We start from the raw sequence: 18,833 nt of genomic DNA, 5'->3' as shown, positions 1-18,833 counted from the left end.
GTAAATAGAATTGTACCACACACATCCTTCTGTAATTTGCTTGAGATAATGTTTGAAATTTATCCTTATTGATATGTAAATTTACTTCATACATTTTACACCTGTATAATACTTGCGCTATTTTTATTCTATTTTAATTAGAATTCTTACTTTACTTAATTTTTTCTATTCATTCTATTCATTTAAAATTTTTATTAGTAATAACTCCTAAACTTGATCAAATGCCTTTTCTTTTCTTTCTTCTTTTTTTGTTCTTTGTTTGTTTGTTTATTTTGTTTTGTTTTCAGAGTTTGGCTTTATTTTGCAGTAAAGAAGTCATTTGGAGCCATATGGAGCCAGACATCATTGAAGTGAAGTCTATGTGAAATCAATACTGCATTGCAGCTTAGTCTGTTGAAGAAGAAAGAGGAAAGAAGAAAAGAAAAGAAAAGAAAAGAAAAGAAAAGAGAAAAAAGAAAGAAGGAAAGAGAGGGAGGGAGAAAGAAAGAAAGAAAGAAAGAAAGAAAGAAAGAAAGAAAGAAAGAAAGAAAGAAAGGAAGGAAGGAAGGAAGAAAGAAAGAAAAACGAAGAGGGGCACCTGGGTGGCTCAGTCGGTTGAGCTTCCAACTTCAGCTCAGGTCATGATCTCCCAGTCCGTGGGTTCGAGCCCCACGTCAGGCTCTTTGCTGACAGCTCAGAGCCTGGAGCCTACTTCCAATTCTGTGTCTCCCTCTCTCTCTGCCCCTCCCCTGCTCATGCTCTGTCTCTGTCAAAAATAAACATTTAAAAAAAAATTTTTTTTGCAAAAGAAAAGAAAAGGCCTTACAATACAGTATTGATTTCATACACTATACATCATTTGTCAAAAGTTAAGTTTGTCCTAATTAGTTGATAAAATGTACTGCTGTTAGTCTTCCCCCTAGATGTCATTTTTCTTGTGCTTCATTTCCTCAAAGTCAAACTTGGATTTGGTCATCCTCTTACAGATGTCTTTAATGTCATCACAAGCTGTCTCAAAGTGAGTTGGAGCATCTATGTACAGGAAATAAAGATATGGCTTTCTGTTCCCAAATCTTTTGGAACGAAGAGGTCAGTGATGCTAACAAATTTCTGTTCAATTGGTTCCAAAAGCTCCAAAGCTGGTCTGATTTCTTTCTCTAGTCCCTCAGTCTCCACCACTGTACTATGGAGATGTACTTCCCTTGTGCTGCCACATTGTGTGTAGAGGAGATCAAACAGACGTAGATATGTGACTTCCAATTGACTTGGTTCTGGTGAATGATAATCTGGCAGGGGTTGGCATCCCTGGTGTTCTTGATAGGGTGGCTGAGGATGCAGATAACTCTGATCAGCTGGCCCGCTTTTTCTACCCAGTCTTTCACATAGCTGGGATCACAAATGAGCTGCTTATAGCAAGCAACCTCTTCTTCATATTTCACACCGATCACTTTTCCATTTTGCAGAATTATCTCTTCAGTGGTTTACTGAAGGTGTAGGTACCACCTACCTACCTGAAGGTGTAGGCACATGTAGGTACCACCATAAATAGCACTTAACCCTGCAAATTCTTATGGCAGTTGTCCAAGGTCATAGAGCGGATAAAGGTATGGGCTTTTACCATATCTTGCGAGAGACTTACCGTAAAGTCTATCTATTAATGGTTTCACAACATGGTTGATCTAAATAGTCATCAGTTCTATCAAGTGCCAGGGCATGGCCAGTAAAATCTATGACATCTTGTCCCAAGTCAAATCTCTTGTCAGCCTCTCTCATTGCAGTCTTCTTAAGATCAACACTCTCAAAAGTTCTGGGAAGTGACATTTTTTAAACAGTCCCATTTAGCTAGATGCCAGGACTTCTGCTTCAGTGGAAGGAATCTTGTAGATTTTTTCCTTCCTTATAGACAAAGTTCCTTTCAGTCACTTTGAAATCCAGATAGCGGGTAGCCTCTGTATAAAGTAGCATTTTTTTTTTAATTCTTTTAAGTTAATTTTGAGAGAGAAACAGAGAGGGCAAGTGGGGAAGGGGCAGGGAGAGGAGAAGGAGGGAGGGAGGGAGGGAGGGAGGGAGGGGGAGAGAGAGAGAGAGAGAGAGAGAGAGAGAGAGAGAGAGAGAGAGAGAATATCCCAAGCAGGCACCGCACGCACTGTCAGCACAGAATAGGGATCAAACCCACGAACCAAGAGACAACGACCTGAGCTGAAACCAAGAGTTGGACACCTAACTGACAGAGCCACCCAGGTGCCCACGTATAAAGCACCATCATAACCAGCTAACCATTGGCCATAAGGAACTTAGGAATTAAGACATTATTCCAGTCTCTTCCTCTCCCCATTAATGCTGGTGGTGCTCCTGGTATTTTAAATCTTCTATAGAAATCTTCCAGAGGTGTTATAGATGTACTTTCTCCTCCTTAATATAGGTTTTTATCAATGTGAAGAATTTTCTTTTCATTCACTGATGTTACACCTGACAGGATATATTCCATCAGCCCAGTGCCCAGCATGATCACAGTTCACATCTTACTCCTCATTCATGGCAAGGCGAGGGCAGGGACCAACACCCAAGGAAAGGAGAAAGCACAAGGACTCTAGGGGCCAGGGGCTATAAGGCCACCCTAAAGTGATATGGGAAGTGCTCAGGCTCCTCAGAGCCTGACAGGAAAGGGAAGCCAGGGCTAGAGGTAAAATGGAGCTGGAGAGGAGGGAGGCCAGCCACCACCTAAGATGGGAAGAGAAGGATCAAGTGTCTTTTCAATACCTGCTGGTTACACAGTAATGTGTTTTTTAGTTTTAGTTTGTGGATGATGTTGGTTAGATTTCCCCAATACTGAATCATTTTTGCATTCCTAGAATAAAATCTCCTTTTTTGTTTATTCTAGCTTCATTTCTGAAGTTAATTTACTAATACCTTAATCAGAATTTTTCACCTATTGCCACGAGTAAAATCAGTTCTAGTTTTCTTTTCTTTTCCTTTCTTTTTTTTTTTTTTTTTTTTACCATATCTTTATCAGAATTTGGCACTAAGGATTTTGACAGTTTTCCACCTTTATGTATGTTTGGATTAAATAACATTAAATTTATCTGTTTTTAAAAATAAGCTAAAATTCAGCTGTTAAGGCCTATTTCTGGTCAATCCATGATAACTTCCTAGTCTCTTTTAAGGAAATCAATTTACTCAAGTTTTTTACATCTTGGGTAATTTTGCTAGGAAAACAATTTACTCTAGGTTTTTTTTCTTCTTTGCCATAGGTTGACATGTAATACTTTCTCAAAATTCTTTTAGTATGTCCTGTATCTGTGTTTATGTATCCTTCCTCATTCCTTATCTTACATATTTTTGCTAGTATTTTTTTTTAACCTAGTAAGAGAATCAAGGCTTATGAATTACCTGTTTTATTGTCTGCTGGTTGGTTGGCTGACTTATAAAGAACCAGCATTTGGTTTGTTTATGCCTTCTATAGTTTTTTGCTTATTTCTTAATTTCTGCTTTTTATTTCCCAGCTTCTTTTTCTCATTCTTTTTCTAATTTCTTCTAAATGCCAAGTTCCTTCATTGTCTTTCTTCTTTAGTACAGAAGGAATTTAAAATTGTAATTTTTATCTGAGTAAAGGATTTACTGTATTTTGGTATAAAAGTCTCCTTTCCTTTCCTTTCTATATAGTTTAAAGTTCCCCTTTTGATTTCTTCTTTGATCCAGGGGTTACCCTGTAGTGTTGTATAATTTCAGTAGGATTTTCCAAGTAATATAAAGCTTATCATAGTACTGTTTAGCATGGGGCAAAGTCTAACTTTTTTCCTGGCATATGCTTAAACGGGTAGTACTCAACTTAGTGACAAAGCTTATCCTAAGAGGCCATGTATAACATAAGTCAACTTTTTGGAGGCAATAAATAACAAAAGAAACAACATTTTAAATGATGAAGACATCTTCTTAATTTCCTTAAAGTTGACATAAAAGATAGTTAAATTTTCAAAGAAGCCTGCAAGAATCTAATGTTGCTGAAATAATAGTGCAGTAATAATAACCTGAATTTCAGGATTGTCCCCTTAAGCTTCTTACAACATGTCCTAAAGAGTGTTCCTTATGGGAACTTATATGGGAAAGAGGAGTAGGGAGGAGTAGGAAGGAGTTTGGAAAGAGCTACATTCTAGAACAGTCACCCTCGTGGAGATCTGCATACATGTTAGCATACTAAAGACTCTGAGAAGTCCTGTTGACCTTTGGTTAACTAAGCATTTCCTAAATGTATTTGATAACCTCATTCTTTTCTTAATTAACACCATTAATTCTCTTGGGGAAATGCAAGCCAAGAACAGACATTCCTTGGAGAAAACACGTAAACAAACTGTCTTCTCTGTGGGTTACTTACAGCTGAGGCTCAGTGTTTGCTGAATGCCTTGGTACCAGAGGTGGTACGATGTGGCAACAGATGGTACCGTGTCCGACACAGCTGTTCTTAGTATGGTCTTAAATAAGTTGAGTTCTCTTAGTAAGGAGGACTCAATACTCTGCATCAAAATATAAACTTTCTTTTTTATTTTACAATTGTAAATGGAAATTCCTAAGACTTTCATTCTACCCAAATCAAAATCAAACATCAAAACCTAACTCCTGGAGGAGACCACCAAAACCCAATAAAAATAAACTTCAGTTGCAACAACCAGTGAAATTATATAAACACATACGCACATGTACACACACAGCAGCAGCATCACCACCCAGCCACCATCATCTATCCCCATGTCTACCGGTCAAAATGTCACAGACTGACGACTCAGGGTATGACCAGATCAAAGTATGTTCAGAGAAGCAAAAGAAGAAACTTGTCAATTGCTTCCACTGTCCGTATTAAACTAAGAGAGTGGAACTGCACACTTTTGGTTCCTATTTATTTAGTTTTGTGATCCAGCCATATAATTTCATGGTCATAAAGTAGGCAGTAAAGCAGGTAGAGCCAGGAAGCTTCAGAATTGTAAAAATAAAGCCAATCTACATTTATTTAGCTAGAGAACTTCTAGTTCCAAACCCTGTGAGACGTGAAATTTTATATCTCCATAGGTAGTATGAACTGCCTACAGAACCCTGATTTTGTTTGAGCCAAAATGTATGCACAACTGGAAGGGTTAAATCATACCTGACCTCTGACAATCACGGAGCTCCTGTTTGCCACGTATGTAACTTCCCAGGCTTCTTTGTAGCCATAGGTAGCTGTGCATGTGGCCAATGAGACAAGAAGAGTATAAACCTGCTCAGAGGATTCTACAGAAGATTGTTCTTTCAACATTAAAAAAAAAAAAAAAAGAAAGAAAGAGCCACACAGGAAGATATTTTTTCCCAGCCTCACAGTTTTTGCCAAGGACACTGGCATGAGGAAAATAAGGCATGGGGCCCCGGCCATCCCTCTTTAACCATGAGGTGACAAGCAAAAACATAAGACAAGCAAAGGCGTAAGAAAACAACATGTTAAGGACAGTAGAACGGGAGGGCGGTAAGAACCCTGGATTCCTGACAACATTACTGAGTCAAGTGAACAAAGTCTGAGCTACTCTCCTGACTTGTTAACAATAAATATCCATATGGTTTAAGCTCTTGTTGGATGGGTATGCTGTCACTGCAGCCAACTGTTTCTTAAACTAACACAGGAATGTCCTATATTTTCATACTGTGATGAAAAATATAAATCACTTATTAACACTTCAGAATTTAAAATTTTAGAAAAGCAGTAGTGGAAGTAAGAGGTTTTTAATTTTTCACTGTATATAATGCTGTATTTAAATTGCTTTTACAAACATGAAATGTTTTACAACATTAAATAGACTTTTTTTTTAACTTAAAAAGACAAATAATAGGAAAATCGATCCATACCCGTACCTTTCCGTGTGTTCTCCGTTACATCTACCCCAAACTGGATAATGTCACCAGAAAGAATTTCACATGGTGGACTTTCTTCAGAGCCTCGACTCAATCTCTGGCTATTTATAAAGGTACCGTTACTACTTTTAGTGTCTTGGAGATAAAACTGCAAACAAACAAACAAAAAGAGTCAAAGATTAATACTAATAATTCCAAACCCACTTTAAGAAAAAGGACTTCCAACTCTACAAACTACAACAGGTAGCTTTTCTTCCCCTATCAATTCAAACCTCTTGTTTCAGCTAAGGTTCGCATTTAATATATATGAAATTAGAGCCTGGACACCCAGTGATTTAAAATCCAGCTAGACAAAATGGTGCAATAACTCTGGAAAAGAGTTTATAAAGTCTTCAAAATGTTAAACAAAAAGTTAGCATATGACTCAGCAATTCTACTCTGAGGTATATACGCAAGAGAACTGAAAACATATGTCACAAAAACTTGTACATGAATGTTCAGAGCAGCATTATTCATGACAGCCAAAAAGTGGAAACAACCCAAATGCCCATCAACTAATGAACAGGTAAACAAAATGTAATATGTTTATATTATATTATATTATATTATATTATATTATATTATATTTATTATATTATATGGCAATATAGAATAAATACTGATTCATCCTACAACATGGATGAATCTTTAAAATACTACACTAAGAAGTTAGTCACAAAAGACCATATACTATAGAACTTCATTTATATGAAATATCCAGAATAAGGAAATCCAGAGATAAAAAGCACATTTTTGGTTGTAAGAGGTTGACGTGTCAGAGGAAAAAGGATAAAGGGGCAGGAGATTAGTGGTATAGAATGACTGCTAATGGGTACAAGGTTTCTTTTTGGGATGATAAAAAAAAATACATCTGTTATTTTTTTAAAAAGCCAGGTAGACAAGATTCTAATTCTATACTTCCATCTCACTCTTTGTAATTTTGTTCCTAGAATATCTGGGTTAAATCAAAGGAAGTGTTTATTTCACAGGCAAGGACAACTGGTTTTAGGTAACACCTAGAATTAACAGCTATCAGCTAGCTAATGTACTTGGTATCAAGAACGACACATCTTCAGTAAACTCTTTGTAGTAAAGCAGACTGGAGACACCAGGAACTCAAATACTAGAATTGGCTACAAAGCTACTACTTCCTGGTCTCCTAAACTTGCCTTTCATCACTTGGGCAATTTCCCTCTTTAAAAAGGGGAGTGAGGGGAGCCTGGGTGGTTCAGTAGGTTAAGCGTCCAACTTGAGCTCAGGTCATGATCTCATGGTTTGTCGAGTTCAAGCCCTGCACTGGGCTCTCTGCTGTCAGCAGGGAGCCTGCTTCTGATTCTCTGTCTCCCTCTCTTTCTGCTCCTTCCAGCTCTCTCTCTCTCTCTCTCTCAAAAATAAACATTAAAAAAAATTTTTTTAAGGGGAGGGAGGGAGTGTCTCTGTGGCTCTGTCAGTTGAGTGTCCAACTCTTGATTTCGGCTTAGGTCATGATTCCAGGGTTGTAGGATCAAGCCCTGTGTCAGGCTCCATACTGAGCGTGGAGTCTACTCAAGATATGCTCGCTCGCTCTCTCTCTCTCTCTCTCTCTCTCTCTCTCCCCCCCCCCTTCCTTCTGACCCTCTTCCCTGCTTATGCTCTCCTTCTCTCTAAAATAAAAAATTTTTTAATTAATTTAAAATAAATAAATAAATAAATAAATAAATAAATAAATAAATAAATGGTGGGGTGGGGGGCAAGAGGCACAGGAAGCCTACCTATTTATCACCTACCTTTTCTAAAAGAAATTAGAAACAATTGGGATCATGCACAATAGACTTACTAGGAAGAAAACAACCAATAAAAAAAAGATGTACCTTTCTTTTTGCATTTTTCTACACTCTCCAGCCCTGCTTATTCTAGCAACATATTTTCACTGAATTCCTTCCTAAGGAAGAGAGGAAAGAAGAAAACTAATATTTATTAAAATATATGTTACACCACCAGGCCCTCATTTAATCTTAACATTAAAGCTATGATATAGATATTACTTCCATTTGTCACTGAGAAAAATGAGGCATAGGCAAATATCTTCCAAAGGCCACAGAACTAGGAGCAAGGATTCAAATAACAGAACTGAAAGGGCCATTTTTTTCCCCATTACCTCACACTGACCTTTATATTTCATTTATCTTTCACTCCTTCCGCAAACTTTTCCAAAATGAAATACAACAACTTGCAGAAAATACGAAAATGACATTCTTTTCATTAATTCTTAGGTGACAATATAAAGGCTACCACGCTGTCTATAAATGACTTATTCTCCATTTGTAATTCAAAAAAGACCAACTGTTACTTTGGCTAGCAGTTCATATATTTAATTACAGACCATTAATAATGAAAATTGTATTGACATGTGACAAGTCCATTTGAAATGGACAGGCCTTCCCATTTCACACCAGAGAGAAAAGCACAGGTAATACAGTCAAGTAAAAGTGCTTATCCTCCAAATGTTTCCCACACTGCAACCTACTGTTACACTATATAAGAGAGTTTGGTTTTGTTTTTCAATGAACATATTCTTGGGAAATGCGGCAATATCTGGATTCTAGGTTGCTCATTTGCAGTACTGTGTGTCTTGACAGGCCAAATAAAGGGATTATACTAAATTTACAATGTTTTGCAAACTTCAAGTTCTGATCCATTAGCGTGTTACTAAGTCAATTTAGTAGTCTGTGGCTAGCATTTTGATTTAAACTGTATAGAAATAAGAATATATGAAATGAGGTTCAGTACTGTTTAGCAAACTTTAGCAAACAAAAAGATGTGTGTGTTTCAACACTTCTTACATAGCTCTTAGGTAACTCTAAAACCACAAATTTTCAAATAAAAAAAACTTAAAGTTACATTAAACCAGGTTCTTTTCATTTTGACACGCCTGTATTACTGCCCGAAGCACAGCCTCCATTTAGCTTGAACACATATCATTTACAGTAGTTGTTCACCCTCCCTCTGCTCTCTACTAGTGGCTTCCAAACACCTAGAATGAAACCTAACGCTCTTATCATTACACCCTATAAGGCCCTGCATGATCTTGCTCTCCATTCCCTCTCCAAACTCATTAACTCCAACTATTTTCTATCCTCATCCCTCTCAGCCACACTAACCTCCACTCCTGCCCCTGAGCCTTTGCATTTGTGTACAGCTAGACCACATCAGTCTACTTCCCTGCACAACTATTTTCATTAATATGTTTTAACCTTCTACCCTTCGCTGTTTGAAAAATTGCTATTAAAAATTATGCTTCTGCATCTTCTATGAAACAATCTACTATTATTCAGTCTAAATTGTACAGAAGCTATTCTAGGTGCAGTTTAGCCTCCTGAAGGTATAAAGAGGTTAATTTGTTTGTAAGAGCCTGGGAAGGGACTGTGCTTACAGTCCCTGGATGCATTCCCCATAAGTAGGTATGTTAGCTGATCTTTTGTCACTTTTAAGCCAGAAATATTTTTCTTCTCTATGCTGACAAACCTTCTATCAGGCTTCTCCTTTTTATTCCCTTAAAAGAGATCAGTCTTGGCTACTCTAAAAATTTTTTTCAAATCCTGTTGAAGCTTTAACTATCTTCACTTCCTAGTAGCATAAGGAATGCCCGAGTAGCTCTAGTGTTTGTACTAGCCACCAGGTATTCCCTTAGAGCAGGTGTTTAAGTAGCCCTTAATTTATAAAACCCTCTGTAGCTTGTGGCCAAAGTTCAACTTTTCACTGTTTTCAGATTTTATCTCCAATTAACCCCTTGTTTTCCTCTGAATAAATGTTAAGCTCCCTGAAATCAGGCATTGACAATTGTCTTTAAACTGAGAGGTTCTCCCTGCCCCACCATTTTTCCCTGGTTCTGTTGATTCTGACTACTTTCAATGACACAGGAACTATACTTCACAGGTTGCATAATTTGTTCTTGGCCTTCAGAAAGTTCTTGTTGCTCATTCCAGAAACAAATACATTTGCATCACTTTCAACTTTGCTAAAATGTGTAAATACTTTTTTCATTTCCACTATAATGATAAACTGCTTCTTTCTAACCCTTTCTACATTGATAGGTTTTGCAATATCCAAACACCAATAGGTCAATAACATTTGCACTCAAACTTCAGAACAAAGCACTATATAGTAGACATGCCATAGCCCAGGGGCCAGAACCTCTAAGCCCATACAGGAGAGTTTTTAAAGTGTGAACACAGAATGGATTATGGATTCTAGATATGGCAGGTACTGCATCATAACATTTTAATTACCTGAATTAAAATCAAACAGATTGACTAAGATAGCAAACCAAAATCCCACAGAAAATATTTACTACAAAAGTAGGTGACAGGGCACCTGGTGGCTCAGTTGGTTGAGCATCTAACTTTGGCTCAGGTCATGATCTTGCTGTCTGTGAGTTTGAGCCCTGCATTGGGCTCTGTGCTGACAGCTTGGAGCCTGGAGCCTGCTTCGGATTCTGTGTCTCCCTCTCTCTCTGCCCCTCCCTCCCTCTCTCTCTCTTTCTCTTTCAAAAATGAATGTTAAAAAAAGTTTTAAGGAAATTGTTAAAAAAAAAAAAGTAGGTGGCAAGGTATCCACACAAACCTCAAAATAAAAATGAGTGAGGAAAACATCAATAGCCAGCAGACATACATGAAATCTGCATCTGTTCAAAAGGATGCATAAGGAAGCAATGGCTCATTTGAGGGATTTGAGAACATCTAAATAGTCAGTAGGTATTCACTGGACAGTGTGATGGCAATTTGAGAGGAGAAGCTGAAATTGGAAAAGGTTTAGCCCAATCCAATAACAAGTGAGCATGACTTAAGTTCTGAAAAAGGCTAGAGCAGCCTGAGTCATATAAATTCTTAAAATCAACCTACCAACCAAAACTGCTTTCCAAGGCAGGGTTCTATAATAAGGAAAGTTGCTGGGTTGAAACCAAAATTGAGCAAGGTAGGGACAAGAGAGACAAGGAAAGAAAAGATCCAAATAAAACTGGAGTAGGGAAAAGGAGACACCGTATTTTTGAGCATTTTACAAAAACAACAGGAGAGGGAGCTCTGTGACATTAGAAAAGTTCTCCTGAACCATGACTCCCTTCTTAAAGTTCAGGAATACAAATTTCACATAAAAATGAGCAACAGAAAAATATCAAAGCCCCATCCCATACAGTTATTTTAAGAAAAATGAGGCTAAAGAACAGAATAACATCCCTACAGATAATGAAAAACAGACCTTGAGATCAAAATTATACAATTTCAAAGCAAGCTAAGAGACATTAATAATTCAAAACATGAAAAAGAAATACAAATCACAAATACAAAACTCCAGAAAAGGTGAAAGAACTCAAAAAATAAGAGAAAAAGAATCATTCTGAAATGAATACAAAATTAGAAGGACACAAGTGACTAAATGTAACAAATAATCCATTAAGAAAAATAAAAGGTGAAAAGAAGGACATTTTTTAAAATTAAAAAAAAATGAAGAAAGCTACATCAGCAAAACAGCAAAGTAGGCAGTTCCACGCTCCCATCCCACTTCAAAAACACTAAAAAACAAGTAGAAACTGTCAAAACCAACTTTTTTAGAATTAGAATTCTGGAAAATAGTCTTACAGCAACTAAGTGAACACTGAATCAAGAAAAAGGCAACTTAAAAATGGTAGGACATCTTTGTGGCATTACTTACTCTTGTCCCATACCCTTCCCCAGTACAACAGAAATCTTGAAGAGATCAACCCGCATTTCTAGTGTGGGACCCTGGTACCTGGTTCCAGAGAGAGCAGAGTAGACGTAAATCACAAATTATTTTGTCTATCTGTTCTAACCTGTCTGGGGCTACCTAAAGGACTGATGCAAGGCCCTCACCTCTATTCAGCCTAACTTGCAATTCACCCAAGCTGGAAAAGCAGAGGCTGGCTGAAAAAGTGGGATTTATCCCAAGTGGTTCAATATAAGAAAGTCAATCAATGTAACATACCGTATTAACAGAAAGAAAAAAAAAAAAAACCCACACAATCATCTCAATTGATGCAGAAAAGGCACATGACAAAAACCAATACCCTTTCATGATTTAAAAAAAAAAAAAAGCTAGGATTAGAAAGGAATTTCTTCAACATGATAAAGGACATTCATGAAAATCCCACAGCTAACATAATACTCAATGGTGAAAGAGTGAAAGCTTTCTTCCTAAGATCAGGAACATGAAAAGGAAGCCTGCTTTCACCACTGCTATGCAATGTTGCACTGGAAGTTCTAGCTAAACACAAGAAAAAGAAACAAACAGCCTCCAAATTGGAAAGGAAAAAGTAAACTATGTCTATTCACAGATGGCATGATTCTATATATGGAAAATCCCATAGAACCCACAAGAAAGTTACTAGAGCTAATAAACAAATTCAGCAAAGTTGCAGCTCACAAGATAAACACACAAAAATCAGTTGTGTTTCTACACATCAGCAATGAACAATGCAAAAAAGAAATTAAGAAGGCAATTTCATTTATAATGGCACCTAAATAAAATAACTGGGAATAAATTTAACCAAGAGATAAAAGACTTATACGTTGAAAACTACAAAATATTAAAGAAACAGAAAGGCATCCCGTATTTGTGGACTGAAAGACTTAATATTGTTAAGGTGTCAACATTAACCAAAGTGATCTACAGATTCAATACAATCCCTATCAAAATTCAAACAGTCTTTTCTGCAAAAATGGAAAAGTCAATCTTCAAATTCATATGGAACTACAAGGGACCCTAAATAGGCAAAACAATCTTGAAAAAGAAGAACAAAGTTGGAAGGTTCACACTTCCTGAATTCAAAACTTACTACAAAACTACAGTAATCAAAACAGTGTGGTACAGGCCTAAGTACAGACATACTTAAAGTAAAATTAAGAGTCCAGAAATAAAACTGTACATCGATAACCAACTGAATTTCAACCAAGGTGCCAAGACCATCCAATAGGAAAATAATAGTCTCTTCAATAAATGGACCTCAGACAACTGGATAACCACATGCAAAAAAATAAAGCTAATTTATCCCATATACAAAAATTAACTCAAAATGGATCAAAGACCTAAATATAAGAGCTAAAACCATTAAATTCTTTTCATCCATTATTTCTTCAATTTTTTTTTTTTTTCTGTTCTTTTCTCTCCCATCTCTTTGCCTTCTGGGATTTCCATAATGTGCATGTTGATACACTTGATGATGTCCCTTAGGTACTATTCATTTTTCTTCATCTATTTCTTTCTGGTTCTCAGACAGGGTATTTCAATCACCATATCTTTAAGTTTTTTGATTCCTTCTTTGCCTGCTCAAATATGCTACTAAACCTTCCGCTGATTTTTATTTCAGCTATTTTACTTTTTCTACTTTCTCTCATTGATAGTCTCCATGTGTTTACACATTGTTCCCCTCATTTTCTTTAGTTCTTTGTCCATGTTTTCCTTCAGCATTCTGAGAATGTTAAAATAGTTACAGTCTTTGTCTCTTAAGTCCAATGTTTGAGCTTCTTCAGGGATTTCTTTTTCCTATTAAGGGCCACAATTTCTATCTTTGTATGTTCTGTATTTTTGTTGAAAACTGGATACCTTGAATCTTGTAACGTGGTAATTCTAGAAATTAGGTTCTCTCCTCTTTCTACAAATTGCTGTTGTTACTAGATGAAGGATACAGTTGCTGGTTTAGTGACTTTTCCAAGCTTTTTTTTTTTTTTGGCAAAGACTATATTCCTTGTTGTGTGTTGTCACTGAAGTCTCTGATCTATTATTACTGTGGTCAGCCAGGGTGCTGACAGAAATTTCTTTAAATGCCAGGATCCAATCAGAAAAATGGGGTAGAGGTATTTTGTCTCTTTAAATTTCTTTGGAAGATGCCAGAGAAGTCACATTAGCCTATGGGGTTTGAAACAATGGTCAGTCTCTGTGCTGGTCCCTCAGCAATCAAAAGCAGCAGTCAAAACATAAAACCACAATTTTTGAAGGACAAGCAAGTCACATCAGGAACCATGGGCTACCATACCCACAGCTGACTGTCACAGGGCTGAGGGATAGAAAATTGTAGTCACTGGGGGTGCCTGGGTGACTCAGTTGGTTGACTGTCCCACTTCGGCTCAGGTCATGATCTCATGGTCCATGAGTTTGGGCCCTGCGTCGGGCTCTGTGCTGACGGCTTGGAGCCTAGAGCCTACTTCGGATTCTGTGTCTCCCTCTCTCTCTCTGCCCCTCCCACACTCACACTCTGTCTCTGTCTCTCAATAATAAATAAACATTTTTTGAAAATTTTTTAAAGAAAAAAAAGAAAATGGTAGTCACTGTGTAAAACCCAAAATTCTCAGAAATTTACCAGCTTCTTTCTTCATTAAGCATGCCACTGGATGCTGCAAGTGTATGACTAAATTTCAAAACAATTGCTTCAGAGAGTTCATGCTAGCTTAATAGCTGTCTTGGTGAAGGAACCAATCTTTGGAGCTTCCTTCTCTGCCATTTTCCATGACATCATTCCCATTAGTTCTATTTCAACCTACAAATCTTTTCTTGGGCCAAATCAAACAAATCCCAACCTATAAAAATAGCTACCATCTATTGACTAATTGCTATATGCAGGTACTTCTGATCCTCACAACAATCTATTGTGTAGATAGATATTGTAGGTAGATAAAATCTACCAAGTAGATATTACCATTTCCATTTTATAGATTAAAAAACTGAGGCTCAGGTATATTAAGTAGATTGCCATGGTCTCACAGCTATCACAGATTTGACATTATTCCTTTAAAACCTCCACACTGTCTTCCTACTCTCCTACTTAGATACACACTCTCTGGTCTTTGAGTACAAACTTATGAAATCCGACTTTGTTTATGAAGTTTTCCTGAAGCAATCAGAATAGTAAGGGTCAATTTTAACTCTAACTCCACAATTAAAGCACATCATTTACTTGGCACCTGTCTTGGAGAAACTGCACATCTATAAAACCAAATGCAACCACCTCTACACTGAGAATAAGTTAACAGAGTATGAATTAAGTACCAAAATCCGGAGAGGCTGCTAAGAAGTATAGTTAGGAACAGTCAGTTGCTAAGGAGGCATTTACAAGTGAGGGTGGTGATCTGAATGAAAGGCAAGGCGAAGGAGGAGGTGGAAAAGGAACAGGTATTGCAATACATTTATGTATAATTAATGCCCAGCCCCAGAGGGTAACCAAAGCCAAAGGAAGAAGTGGGGAAATGCAAGAGAAAGTGAAGCTGTAAGAGAGGGTCTTGCACACTATACTAAGGAGTTGAGACTTCTTAAGAGAAACCACTACTAAAGGATTTGATGCAAATATTGTTTTAGGGAGATTATTCTAACAGCTCTGATAATCTAGCAGCTGTGTGTAGGATGATTTGCAGTGGGTGTAACTAGAAATAGGGAGACCCATGACTTATACATTTTTTGCCACCAATAATTTAGTTATTTCTTATAATACATCATGTCTGTTATATATGAATTTGTTTGTTTACATATTTATATATTTTTTGTTTCTATAACATTCTTGGCTTCCTGACTAGCAAAGAACCACATGTTTCAGAGGCTGAAATTTTTAAGCTGTGCCACTGGAGGGGGAAATACAAAGTTCCATTCATATGCTATAGGAAAACACACGGAAAAGTGGCAAAATGTTCTTCACCAAAATGAAATCTCACACATAAACTAGAATGACCTGTCCACCCAAAGATCTTGCAAATGTTATGAATTTGCCAAGATTTTTCCCATCTCCAAATGATATCCCAGACACACTCATTGTACAATAATTTCTTCTTATAGAGACGGCTCACAAAAGAGAAAGAAAACATATTTCTTCTATCTCTCTACATAGGAACAGAGATAAGATTATGAAGAACAGACACAGAGAAGGTGGGAAGGAGAAATTTTTAAAATTTAATGAGAACAATACAAAACATACAAAATTAAGCTACAATGAGCACATCCTTCTGAAATATGCAAATTGTGACAATCCTTCACTGAGAATTCAGGCAAAGTAAATTAGATTACTGAAGCTCAGCAAGATATAAAATAAATATATCATCAGAACATTAGTTCTGAGGTGAGGCTATTGAAAGCCTACACCAAATTCTAATTCGGAGATTAATAACCAATTTCCCACATCCTAAAACAGGTTGACAAGCAAATACTAATTATTTTCTCCTCTCATGGTGTGTTAATCACAGCAAGAGGCATTCAACTTTGACTTTGAGGCTCCTCTTTAGGTAATTGGTATTAAAGAACAGATACTGACCCCCAACTCAATTTTTTAGATGCCAAGAAATCTCTAATTACCTCAAAGAATGTCAAATATTTTATTTCAATATTCAAAATAGGTATTTATAAAAAGTATCATGTATTTTAGCATAGTAGAGATAGAACAAGGGGATACTGTGATATTAAAATGTTACCTTAAACCATCCTGAGATCAGCTGAAGCAACAAAGTAATTGCACTTCCACTCTGTATCTCTGATAGTTAAAAACCTCATCCATAGAATAATAGCCTCATTTTCCACAAAAGTAAATCACTGTGATCACATTTGTGGGAAATACTGAACAAGGTACTACATTTAAAGGATGTAGTCTTACATATTATTTAATAATGCATACAACAGGCTCAATCTAAGGACAGCTGATATTCATTTAGATAGTCACTAAGAGATGGGGGAGAGGGAGATACTAAAAAAAAAGTTTCCATTAAAGACTAGCAAAATTGGCAAAATATAGGAATCTAGATCTTACTTAGAAAAAAGAAAAAAAACTACCCACACATAAAACTTTATTTGGCAAACAAATTCAATGGAAATGTTAAAAGATACAAATAGTACATCTACTCCCAAAAGAACATTCATAGCTTTTCAAAGCTTAATAAGGTAATGAAAATAACCACAATGGTCTTTTCCATCCGTTAGGCACAACCACTCAAGCTGGCATATAATCTTACTTTTTTAAGACATTATTTTTATTTATTTTTTTTAATTTTTTTTTAACGTTTATTTATTTTTGAGACAGAGAGAGACAGAGCACGAACAGGGGAGGGGCAGAGAGAGAGGGAGACACAGGATTGGAAGCAGGCTCCAGGCTCTGAGCCATCAGCCCAGAGCCTGACGCGGGGCTCGAACTCACGGACCACGAGATCATGACCTGAGCTGAAGTCGGACGCTTAACCAACTGAGCCACCCAGGTGCCCCTTAAGACATTATTTTTAAGTAATAATCTCTACACCCAATGTGGGGCCCAAACTCACAACCCTAAATCAAGAGTCACATGCTCCACCAACTGAGCCAGCCAGGTGCCCAGGCATGTAATTTTAATTTTAAAACATCTTGGTCTTTACTCATGTCTCTTCATTTTTAGTGACAGTTAATTCTTCAAGAGATTTATCTCCTCAAGGTTTTGACAATTCACACATTTGCAACTGAATGCTTTGGTTATTACGTGAATAAATAGAAATAAACAAAGCAACTTATGAAACAATCTTTTTGACTGAGATAGGAAATGATGTTGGAATTAAAGAAAATAAACCCCTCAAGACTGAGTATAACGCAGAGGCTCCCATTTGCTGCCACATGACTCAGATGTTCAAACGCCATCTACCCCCCCAAATCCCTCATGATATCCAAGCTCCTAAGGATGGGTAGGTAAGTAATACCCCCAGATAAGAGCTATTCTTTTTTTTATTTTCAACTGAAATTTATTATCAATTCTACCTCCATTTATGACTTAAACACAATGCCTAAAATATTTTTCCCTAGGAAACTTTTAGGACCAAAGTGAAGTTTCCTTTGAAAAGGATCATCAGTTTTCCTTCACTACCATGAAAGGTAACATGGCTTATATTCAGAATTAAGCTACATAGAAATTTCACCTACAGAGCAAAGCCAAACCAAGAAGAGTTCACTGTTCAATAATGTCAAAAGCATACCACATAATACATAATAATCACAAGTTTTTGAGTGCCTACCATGCGCTTAAACTACTTTCTGTGCATTCTTTTACTTAATCTTCACACTAATCTTATAGAGATAGATGTTTTATTATCCCTATACTACAGATAAATGAGGACTAAAAATAGTTAAGTAACTTGCCAAAGGGCCTCCCAAGCTAGTAATTGTACAGAGATGAATGTATGAGTACATAGCTGAATGGCTGAGGTCAATGAGCGTAAGCATTTTAAACTCTTTGACCTCAACCATTCAGCTATGTACTTAGGTTTGTCTGGCAATTTCATAGCCACTATCTCTAATATTTCTCCCAATCACCCTGTGAAATAAGAATGATTTTGATCATATACATCAGCAAATTGAGGCTGACACACAAGCCAAGTGACCTATCTATACTCACAATGGAGAAAATAGAACAGCAGTCAGGTTTTATGATGCCAAATCATCATGAAAGATAAACTTAAAAAATCTCTTTCAAAAATGCGTTTGCTACCTACTGCCATCTACTTGAGGAATAATCCTAATAAATTTGTGTTTCCTAGTTTACGTACCCATGGCAGATTAAAAGAGAACAAATATTTGCTTATGCCAGGGACTTTGCTGGGCACTTTACACACATTACTTCATCTAAACTTCAGAATACTATTATATAAGCAGTTATCCCACATGATCAGACAGGATTAGGAGTTAAATCATATACCCAAAGATTACACAGAAAAGTAAGAACAGCAAACAAGATCTATTAGACTCTTCATCACTATGGCAAATTCCATGAAGATCAGGATCAGTGGCATCCCTTTTTGTCAGTGATATCCCTAGACATTAACAAAATGTCTGCTAAATAAACCAAAGAGTATTTTATTTTATTTTATTTCATTTCATTTCATTTTTGAGAGAGAGAGAGAGAGAGAGAGAGAGAGAGAGAGAGAGAGAATCTTAAACAGGCTCCATGCCCAACACAGAGC

At 36.8% G+C, this 18,833-nt stretch overlaps 1 protein-coding gene and 1 pseudogene across 34 annotated transcripts in view; both read right to left on the bottom strand.

Moving 5' to 3' along the window:
• Positions 1–18,833, bottom strand: part of LOC122487360 (sarcolemma associated protein) — a 151,115-nt gene that overhangs the window by 79,250 nt on the left and 53,032 nt on the right. For 22 of the 34 annotated variants that reach the window (XM_043587718.1, XM_043587728.1, XM_043587724.1 and 19 more), the window contains exon 2: positions 5,854–6,001. In XM_043587718.1, the coding sequence (XP_043443653.1) occupies positions 5,854–6,001 (148 nt within the window). Of the gene's footprint in view, positions 1–5,847; positions 6,002–18,833 lie in introns of all 34 variants that reach the window. The other 12 variants (XM_043587717.1, XM_043587737.1, XM_043587725.1 and 9 more) reach the window with 1 other exon arrangement.
• Positions 732–1,995, bottom strand: LOC122487363 (annotated as a pseudogene).

Source organism: Prionailurus bengalensis, chromosome A2, assembly GCF_016509475.1.
Source record: "Prionailurus bengalensis isolate Pbe53 chromosome A2, Fcat_Pben_1.1_paternal_pri, whole genome shotgun sequence".
Classification (NCBI taxonomy): domain Eukaryota; kingdom Metazoa; phylum Chordata; class Mammalia; order Carnivora; family Felidae; genus Prionailurus; species Prionailurus bengalensis.
Note: the sequence above shows the minus strand (reverse complement) of the source record. Positions and strands in the feature narration are given on the sequence as shown.